At 30.9% G+C, this 11,047-nt stretch overlaps 1 protein-coding gene across 1 annotated transcript; it reads left to right on the top strand.

The window, feature by feature from the left end:
- Window positions 3,759–9,104, top strand: LOC107605679 (probable protein phosphatase 2C 12). Its single transcript, XM_016307639.2, has 10 exons — window positions 3,759–4,153; window positions 4,352–4,682; window positions 5,716–5,887; window positions 6,261–6,414; window positions 6,504–6,567; window positions 7,018–7,125; window positions 7,379–7,504; window positions 7,630–7,859; window positions 7,951–8,150; window positions 8,240–9,104. Exons 2-10 carry the CDS (start codon window positions 4,476–4,478, stop codon window positions 8,269–8,271), a joined length of 1,293 nt encoding a protein of 430 aa, XP_016163125.1. The 5' UTR covers window positions 3,759–4,153; window positions 4,352–4,475; the 3' UTR covers window positions 8,272–9,104.

Genomic DNA, 11,047 nt, shown 5'->3' with positions numbered 1-11,047 from the left:
CTAACAGAAAATTTAACAATTTTATTTTGTAACAAAGATATTTGCTTTTTTTTTTTCAAATTATATGGTTTGTGTATTTCGTTAAGGAACTTGAATCGAAATTAATTGAAAAATTATACATTAATTTTGGTAGGATTATCAAAATTATCAATTTTTTTCCAAATAAAATCTATATACATTAAAAACCAACAATCAAATAATTCAAATTAACTATTATACATTTTTGTAACCAATTTGGTTAGTCGAGTGGTCAATTCACTCGTCTGCTTAAACAAGTGTCGGGGGTTCGAATTCTGTCTTGTGCATGCAGCAATCCATTGGTCAGACCCTTAGATGGAGCGTAATCTTAGCTAGCATTATTTGGCAGTGATAAGCACGCACAAAGATAGTGTTTGAAGCAAAAACTATAATAACTGGTGGCGTTAATTGCGGGTCCTTTCGATTTAAGTTTCAAAGATTTAGGTTGGATCAATTCATACAAACAAAGTAATATAATAATAATAATAAATAATAATAATAATAATGCAATATATAAGGTCCACCATGACCCATCTAAACCATTTAGAATTTTAGACCCATCAACCACGGCTATGTTATTTCATTTCATTTTATTTAATTTCTTTCCTTTTCTACTTACACAAGAAGTTTTAAGATAAGGGACGTTGATTCTCTTGTTCTACTAACATATTAATGTGGATTTGAATATTTTGAAAATGAATGATTTCTTTAATTTGTTTTTTCTTTTTATGTCCTGTCATAAGAATGATTGACTTGACCTAGAGTGATGAATGGGTAAAGTCTTCTCTTGATAGAGTCACTTTAGATTTTAGAATTCAAAGTTTTTGTCATACATTGTAGAGAGAAAAAACAAATATTCAGGATAAATCATATTTTTTTTTGGTGACTTAGGATAAATCATATGAGTATGTTAAATAAAATTTAACTAATTAATAAATATTAAATAAAATAAAATTTAATTTTTTTTATTTTTCTAATACTATCAAAAATAATATATGTATTTATACATAAATACATGACGATAAATTTAGTACATATTCTTTTATGTATACTACTATATACACTCGTGTCCTAAACGAGATAATATACAACAAATATATAAGTATTTTTTGAATTTTTTGAATAAAAACATACATAGTAATTTTTGTTTTAAAAAATTTATGAAGTTAATTAAATGTCAAAGTTTAACTCTTTTTAATATTAAAAATAATGAAATCAATGAGTAATAATTTTATTTGTTTTTAAAGTATAATAATTATTTATTCATAGTCATATATTGTTTGTGATTAAATTGAAGTATTTATATTAGAATTTTATTTTTTTAAAGATTTTTTTAAAATAATATTAGTGATTGAATTTGTAGATATTTTTTTCATGATTCATAAGTAAAATTTTTAAATTTTTTATTCTTATGTTAAAACTGATTTGAACAAATATAATATAACATGAGATAAAAGACAAGTTATTTAATTAAATTGTTTGAAAATTAAATTTACCATAATACAACTTTTAAATACTGAATAGGTTCTTATAACTTTTTTATTTATATAGAAACCGCTACAGAGTGTAGTGGATTCAAAATTGAACGTTCTCGCAGTTTCCTCACAGTTTCTTCAGAAATCGCTGTATTCTGTAGTGATTTTTGGTCAGTGCGAATTCCCATGCAGTGTAACGGTTTACGTTTAATTTTGAATCCATTACATACTGTGGCAGTTCTTATAAAAATAAAAAAAATTGTAAAAACGTCTTCAGTATTTAAAAGTTATATTTTGGTAAATTTAATTTCCAAACAACTAATTAAGTAACTTATCCTGAGATAAAATTTGTCTTTAGAATACTTTCTTTATTATCATAGCGAAAAAAGTTATTATAAAGAACTGTTTTTATTAAAATCTACCTAAAATTATTTTATATTTATTCTACTATCATATTTACTTGTATACCAACATATTTTATTTATTCATGAATAAAAATAGTTGTATTTATACCCAAAAATACTTTTATATAGACACCTACTAAAATTACTAAAGATAAGATGAATGTACAATTAAATACATAATATCTTGTTACAATGATTGGTGCAACCTAATTTATAATATTTTCTCCATTTAAAATTGGGTAGAAGTAGGTTGGGTTACTCAACAAGAACTCGTAGCTCAGCTCGTTTTCCGGCTCGACTCAAAATCATTTTATTAAATATGTTATGTTTGGGATTTTTATGAAGCCTATTAGTTAAAAAGTTAGATCAAATGCTTTAAAAAAAAGTCTAAAAAGCTCGTTGGCCTAGCTGTCAATATTTTTTATAAAAATAAATTATTATTAGTTTAGACTTTTAAATATTCACTTATATTAAATGCAAAAAAAAAAAATCATAGCTAAGATTAAATAAGATTGTAGCTTTTTTGTTCAAAGAAAAAATTTATGAATTGTAAGTATAGTGATGATATATGACTAACTATTGATATGCAAATGAATTATGCTTTACAAATTATGAATGGTAGATTTTAGAATGCATTTAAGGTCAATTTAAAATTTTTAAGTTTATTCTTTTGAGCTATAATTTACAAAACAAACTTTTAAAATCGCCTCGTGAGCTTGTCGGGCTTTAAATATGCCCGGTTTCAACCTAAAAAAAATCTATGAGAGATAAGAGTCTAGGGGTGGCAATCGGGCTTAAAGCTGTCGGGTCGGCCCGCGTAACTCGTCAAAAAAGGTGGACGGGGCTGGAAAATTGGGACCGCCAAATAGCAAAAGCCCGCCTAACCCGCACCGCTTAAAACCGCGGGCTTTGGCGGAGCAAGGTGGGATTTTCCGGACTTAGTATTTTTTTGGTAAAGGGGTATTTTTGTAATTTTTTTGCGAAAACCCAACTTTCTCCAACTCAACTTACAAGAGAAAATGAAGATGAAAATTGAATGTTTGGGATTATGTTTATTTTGTTTTGGAGATAATATTTATAATTATGTTTTAGATTATGTTTATTTTGCTTTGAGGACAATATTTATAATTACAAAGACTTTAATATTTGTGAATATAAAAATTATAATTTTTTTATGCCTTTAGAAATTATAAATTTATCGTACGTATATAACTTTTTTACAGTAAATAAATTAGTAAATATAGAAATAGGTAAAATAAAAAATGAATGAATGAAATTGTGTTCTTTTACTAAATTGAGAAAATATTCACGACTATATAATTGATGAAAAAATGTTGGTAACAAAAGAATTAGTCAAAACAGTCATAATTTACTTTATTTAGTAGAAAAAGTATAGGTAAATAATGAGAATGCTAAACAATGTGAATAATAGATATGTTGGATGTTCAATTCAATAGGTATGCAGATGATTATGTTGATTATTTTTAATTGGATGGTTATTTTTTTTAATTCGATTTATTCATGTACAGTTCACAATGATTGGATGTTTAATTCAGTTGCTGTACAGATGGTTATCCTATTAAGGATTATGAGGTAATTTAGGAGTTGAGTGCTTTTTTTTATTTTATTAGGTTAATTCTAGAGTTCATTGTTCACATTGTCTATAAAAATTATTATCTATCTAACAAAATCGTATTTAATATTAATTGATTGTTGCTAAAATTAATAAATTTAATAAATACTAAATAAAACAAATTTGAATGGTCAAACAAAATATTAAATAATTTAATATTCATCTTAATTTTTTGAAAGAATATTTGGGAAAACAAAAATGGAAAGGAGAATATTTTGCATTATGCTGAAGCAGAGCAAGCTGGGAAGAAAGAAAGTAAAGAAAGAAACGAAGAAAGATCCGCGTTTTTCGATCACACAAATTCATTCTCCATTTTTTTCCATTTTCGCGCGCCTCAATAACAATAACCATCTTCAATTCTTCATTCTTCACGTAACAAACTTTCTTCTCTCTCTCTCTCTCTCTCTCTCTCCGTTTCCATTTCCATTTCCTTTCATTCACTTCTATGCTTCTTTCTCTTTCTCTCTCAACATTTTCCCAATCCTGTGTCACTTCCGATCTCGCTAATTTCTCGCAATCACCACCACCATAATAATAATCATATTTTTATTTTCGGTTTTTTCCGTTTTCTTTTCCGTCAAATCGATCAACGACATTCAATGCTTTCCCCTTCCGCTAAACCGGTATTGTTTACTTTCTCGTCAATTACTTTTTTTTTTCGGTTTTTGATTTACATAATTGATAATTCCGCTTTTCGATGAAAAATATGCGTTAGCATTGCAGAAACTGGGGCAATAGTATTAACTTTTTTTTTCTTTTAAGATAATTGATTGATTAATTAATTAGTTAATGTGTTGATTGTTTTGTGCTTTCAATTTCAGGATTCGACTGCGGAAGCAAGCAATAGAGGATTAAAGTGGAATTAGTATTTTAGGGATTTGTTGAATTTTGTGAGGGGTTTGTGAAGAAAGTGGAACACAAGAGAAGAAGAAGAAGAAGAATACAATGTCTGGTGGTACGAAGGGCGAACACCACCAAACGGTTCCCCTATCGGTGTTGTTGAAGCGCGAATTGGCGAGCGAGAAGATCGAGAAGCCAGAGATTGTTTCAGGCCAAGCAGGGCAGAGCAAGAAAGGGGAGGATTTCACCCTCATCAAAACTGAATGCCAGAGGGTGGTGGGGGATGGGGTCTCCACGTTTTCTGTTTTTGGGGTATGTAGTGTTTCTGCTCTTTCTCCAGATTCATGGTGCTGCATTTATTTGTATGTGCTTTAGTTTTGATTTTTGTTTTTATTGATTTTTTGTTTTTGTTGTGTTTTTGGATTTTTATTTTTTGTGTGTAGTTGGTTGGGTTGGCTTTTTAGATTATATATAATTTGAATAGAGAAATGGATTTGTTTCTGCAGTTTATATTGTATAAAATGGTCTTTCTTTTAGAAGTTGACACAATTGAACCCTCGGTTACATTTATGCTCGGTAAAGGGGTAAAAATGGGATGAAAATATTCAAGGTAGAGCTGTATGAGTAAAACTACTCATGAAATTCATCCAAAGATATCTCCTCCATTTTGGGGAAAAGTTCATTTGGGATATGTGAGTACTTCTGAAAATTGTGTTGCCCGTTTGGATAATCCAAATGGAATAGAGAGTTGCTTCTGCTTTTAATCTTTTAGAAGTAGCTTGTCCTAGGCCCTCGGTACTTCCATTTAACTTGTCAACAGATTTTAAAGTGATGTAATTTACTTGCATGATAACTTATTATTACATGGCATGTCATATAATCAGTGGGAGAAAGAAGGGATTAGTTATCTTCTTGTTGCATTGATTGTCTCATTGCAAGGATGGCAGATTCTAATGATTAATGTTGTTGGGTAAACGCTATACTTGGAGAAGATTGATTTCAGCATGTGGGTTCGCAAGTTTTCATAGATTTATGAAGAATTATACAATCCGTTTCTTTTGTTTTCTTTTGCTTGTGTTTGATGTGCTTGACTTTAGTTTGTAGCCGCTTAGACTGTGGAAAGAGTTTTTAGCAAGTTGAATTTGACATCTCCATCAACTTGGATTAGTAACTTTATCATTCAGTTGATATCAGCAGTTCTTTTTTTCTTTTTGCCATAGCTGTAGTTTTCTTGTTGTGGTTCTTGTTCTTATTCAATCTGTTTTGTTTAGTTGTTCTTTTCCTAGTTTCTGCCTTTTTTGCCCCCTAGTTAGTAGTTACAGATTCTGCTTTGCAATTTCTACAGCTATTTGATGGACACAATGGAACTGCTGCTGCTATTTATTCTAAGGAGAATCTTCTAAATAATGTTTTAAGTGCGGTTCCTCCTGATCTTAACAGAGATGAGTGGGTAGCAGCATTGCCTAGGGCATTGGTTGCAGGCTTTGTAAAAACTGACAAAGATTTTCAGGACAAAGGTATGCTTAGTTCATTCCTTGTATTGTTTGCTCTGTTCTCTGTTAATTTATTTATTGTTTGCTTAGTTGGTCAATATTTGATATCTCCAAAATTATTTGTACATATTTCTAATTTTTCTCGTCAATTTTCTGCCTTAATTCCTTTTTTTTAGCATCTTGATGTGAATGTTCATGTACTTAAAAGTTCTATAAAAAAAAACAAAGAAACCTAACTGTTTACTTATTTAACTCTTTTCTTCACCATGTATGTAAGTCTTTTTTAAAAATGGGTATGCAAGTGTTTATCCTGTTAACCAATGCTGTTAGGACACTTTTTAGCTAAATCCTTATTATTATTTATTATTTATTATTATTATTATTATTTGCATTGCAGGACAAAAATCTGGAACCACTGTAACGTTTGTGATTATAGAAGGATGGGTTGTAACTGTTGCATCAGTTGGTGATTCACGTTGCGTGCTTGAATCTGGTGAAGGTGGGCTTTATTATTTGTCAGCAGATCATAGGCTAGAAACAAATGAAGAGGAGTAAGTTGTTGATGGAATTGTTTCCCTTGAACAGTTATTATAAATTATTCCAGTATAGCACAAACTGACCTTTCTTTTACTTTCATCAGGAGGGTCCGAATCACCTCTAGTGGGGGTGAGGTTGGTCGGCTAAACACCGGGGGAGGCACAGAGGTAATCCTACTTTCAATTGTGATCCCTTTTCAGCCTAGGTTTTACCAACTTCATAACAACTAACAAGCTTCAACCACCACCAGAGAAAAAGAAAAGAGAACTGCTTCTTCATTTAAACTGATGCCTGTAGTGATACTTTTTATATTTTGTACACAATGCCTGGCCATTCAGACTACATTATCGTGTCATTAAAATATAGGGTTACTTTCACTTTACCCCCTAACACATAGGCCATGTGCACTAATGCACTTTAACGCCTACATTTACAGAAGTGCAATTGTATATATTTCAAGTTATTCTAACTTATATATGATTATGAAGATAGGCAATAGTACCCACCATTTGTATTTTCCAAGATTTTCATTAGAATAAATTTGCTTGACCTGGTAATAATTTTATTTTGTACACATTTATATTAAATTCTCTTACTGGATTATTGGCTGTTTGTAGGTTGGGCCTTTAAGATGTTGGCCTGGTGGCTTGTGTCTTTCACGGTCAATTGGTGATATGGATATTGGTGAATTTATTGTCCCAGTGCCGTATGTAAAGCAAGTGAAGGTTTGTCACTACTCTAACCTGTTGTCTTCTAAGCAAAACTTTATATGTATCTTGTTTCAATTGAGAAATCGCCTCTCCCCACAATGTCCAACAAAAAAGTATAAAGCAAGTGTTCCACTAATACGATGGTTTAGAAATTTCACTGGAGCTAATGATTTGATTTACCTATATTTGATGTGAATTTGTCATTTGTTTTCAATGAAATCCCTATGTAAGATAATTCCTGCCTTCCCTCCTTTATCTGTTTATTCAGTTGTCCACCGCTGGAGGCAGGCTAGTTATCTGCAGTGATGGGGTCTGGGATTCTCTATCTGCAGAAGCAGTCTTGGATTCTTGTCGTGGCATGTCAGCGGAGACAGCAGCATCACATATTGTTAAAGTGAGTCTTTTGAATCCTATATAAAAAATATGTTCATCTGTTGTATCATAGTGAGTTTCATGCGATTCCGGCAGTATGAATCATTACGTATTAAACTTTATTCACTTGTTTCTTTCTATCTTCAGGACGCTGTAGAAGCAAAAGGACTTAGAGATGATACAACCTGCATCGTTGTTGATATATTACCGCATGAGAAGCCACCTGCTCCTGCACCACATCGAAAGAAGAAAGGAATAATGAAGTCCATGTTTCGTAAAAAGTCATCTGAGTCATCTTCTTATAACGAGAAAGACTACTTGGAGCCAGATGTGGTAGAGGAATTGTACGAAGAAGGATCTGCTATGCTTTCCGAGAGGTTTGGTTTTATATAACCGTTGTTCAACTTAGCAACTCGCCATTTTCTCGTTTTCTCTCATGACATGGGAAATGATTTATCTTAAATGCAGGTTAGATACAAAATATCCTCTCTGCAACATGTTCAAGTTGTTTATGTGTGCAGTGTGTCAAGTAGAGATAAAACCAGGGGAGGGTGTTTCAATATTTGAGGGTGCGCCCAACCCTCGTAAACTGCGTCCATGGGATGGACCTTTCCTCTGTACAAGTTGTCAAGATAAGAAAGAAGCCATGGAAGGGAAAAAAGCATCAGGTCTTTTGTCGAGTAGTTCATCTCTAACCATTTTTGTGCAGCTTTACTTGTCCATAATCTAATCAACTCCCTTGAAACTTCCATTTCAGGTAGACATAGCAGTGGAAGTGATGATGATTAAACTCTCATGTATATTTGCCTTTTGAGAGTTATAAAGATTGTTGATATAACTAGAACTTCGAACTTCCAGGCAACTGTGACTCCCTATCATCACATGGGCTTCGTGTAATTTGGATCTAAATTGGAATTTAACCTGAATATCCATACCAAAACCAATACCATTTTGTTTTGAAGTTTTCTGACCTGGAAGTGTTGAATAGCAACCACCCAAGTGTTGTGAAAAGGTTGTACGTAAAAGCTGCAGTGCACGATAGGACGTCCGAGGTAATTCATTCTTTCCGATATAATTTCTTTTATCCAGGGTCCATTCATTTGTATATGGATTCTTTGGAATCACTAAATAGACCTTCAAAGGAAAGTGAGCTTCGTTATTGTAATGTGATATGATATATAGGGAGTTCAATCAATTAGAATTCATAGATCAATTCTGCTCTAGGATAGACCTGTGTTTATGTTAAGCCTTTTGAATGATTCATTCTTGTAGCATTTGATTTTTTTTATCACTCCCTTTTTCTTTACCATACAAACAATATAGGCCATTTGTAATATACTTTATTAGATACTTTCCTCCTCCATCTCCAAGAAAAAGAAAGGTACATGTTACTTCCCTCCCAGTTTTGTTGTTTTCATGTGTTAAGATGCATGAGCAGCAGGAACAACAGACCTGAAATCATGTCTACCAGGTTGCCGCAAGTTGAAGTGATATGTTGTGTTATAAACTTCAGTTTTGATGATGTTACTACTTACTATTATTGTGTTGAATTGTCATATTTGTACTCAACACACATTTTTCAAACCCCATCAAATCCACTGTTGAAAGCACTTTTCCTTGTATTTCTTCTTTTCTTTTATTATTATTATTATTATTATTATGGAGCTATGGTTTCTAACTTTCTATTCATTGGGGCCGGGCTCCTTTATTATATCTATACAATCACATTCTTTTTTTGGATGACCGTTCACGTGGTCAACGGAAAAGGTATTTATACTAATGTGACATTACATAATTGGATGCACGTGTAAAATTACAGTGCATCAAAATTAAAGTGATATATATAGTATTCAGGTGCAATCAACTTCAAGTGAAGTTTCGTTAAATAATTTAATTGATTTGACTAAATTTTCATCTAACGGTTATCAATAAAGTTGACTGCACCTGAGTTTTCACCATATAATATACAACAAAATTTTAGATTGCCAATAATCTATTAAAATAAATATATTTCAATTAAGAAGATAGTATTCTATATACTAAATATCTTAAGTGCATTGTTACAAAGCACTTGAAAGATGTAGTTTTAGAGAATTATATGATTTAGGGCTAGGTTAGTCTAACTTGTCGAAAAAGTAGTCAATAACTATTTTTCTTCTTTTAAATTCAATACTCTCTTTTTTTCTTCTAAAGGAACTTAGATTTCAAGACTCGAAAAAAACTTTATATACGTAAGGGATAAGAAATCCACACGACAACACGTATCTTTGTTTAATGTTCTTGTCAGCATAGGCTACATTAGTTTACCCGAAAAGAATAAAGGACAAATGTTAGTAAAAATGTTTAAGGATAAATTTTTATTAAGTGATTTCGTTCGTTAAATCTAAAAAAATAAGAGAGAGAAGAAATGAAAATGAAAAAATAAATAAATAATGTGAACGAAAAATACCATTTATTTCGTAAAATAAATTAGAATTTCTTTATTAATACATGTGAATTATAAGAGGCTAAGAGCTATTCTCTGTATATAGCTATGAGACTTGGTTTTGGACTCTCTATTCCTCCAATAGTTCAGTGGTCACTTCCCCTGCCAAAAAGCAGGACATCGAAGAATGTCTTCATTAGATTCACTCTCTGTCTAATAATAATAATTGTCAATTGGTAAATATTGATTGGATGGATAGAGTAATAATGATCATATTCTAACGAGGAATGATATTTAAATCACTCTTTTATATTTTTTTATATAAAAAAATTAAATATTTTATCTTCTCTCATTTTTTATCGATCACTTTCAATACCAAAAATAAAAAATACATAAAAATAATATACAATATAAAAAAATATACATACAACATTACTCTGTTGTAATTCTGAATGTGTCATTTGTCAAGAAGCATTTGCTCGCAACCTTTATGGACATATACATATGCCACCGACAGTTAGAAGATGCAAAGCCTAATTATATGAGAAATTCTTGGAACTTGTAATCATTGAAAAGTTCTGCTTTGTACCAGCTCATTATTAGCTATTGTATTATAGTCCCACATCACTTGGAAATAACATTCTTTAGATTCAATTACTTTGATTTATTTAATTTCAATATAGTATTATTCAGTCTTGAACATAAAGCGATATTAAGGTATTACATCGTTTAAAAATCATAGGTTATTTTTTAGTTTAAGAGAAGTGTACTAGTGTCTAAGAACTAGTGTGAGAGTTGGATACAATGTTCCTTGACATGCATGATTGTGACATGGTAGAAACGATTGCTTGGCAAGGAATCTAGCATATGCATATATGGTCCAAATACGACTCAATTGGACTCGTGTTATATATGATTTGAAGGGTAACATATGATATGATATGATTTGATATAATATAATAGCGGCATCATCACAAACTCTTAAAAGGGTCTTCATTATTGATCTTCTTGAACAAAATCTCAAGCGTAACAATTAAGTTGTATTAGTCTAGTTGTTAGTGTATTAATCTGTTTAAATAATTTTATTTTATATATATAATAATTTATTAGTTAACGATGAACCTTTAAATAAAATATAAA

This window comes from Arachis ipaensis, chromosome B06 (genome assembly GCF_000816755.2).
Source record: "Arachis ipaensis cultivar K30076 chromosome B06, Araip1.1, whole genome shotgun sequence".
In the NCBI taxonomy this organism is placed as follows: Eukaryota; Viridiplantae; Streptophyta; class Magnoliopsida; order Fabales; family Fabaceae; genus Arachis; species Arachis ipaensis.
The sequence above is the reverse complement of the archived record's forward strand: the minus strand, read 5'-3'. Positions and strand labels throughout refer to the sequence as shown.

What these genes read in the sequence shown, in the direction of transcription:
- LOC107605679 (XM_016307639.2), top strand. Translation starts at nt 4,476, where the DNA reads ATGTCTGGTGGTACGAAGGGCGAACACCACCAAACGGTTCCCCTATCG. An exon ending in CGTATGTAAAGCAAGTGAAG is followed by an intron (nt 7,126 to 7,378) that starts GTTTGTCACTAC and finishes CTGTTTATTCAG; the next exon opens with TTGTCCACCGCTGGAGGCAG. An exon ending in TCTGCTATGCTTTCCGAGAG is followed by an intron (nt 7,860 to 7,950) that starts GTTTGGTTTTAT and finishes TCTTAAATGCAG; the next exon opens with GTTAGATACAAAATATCCTC.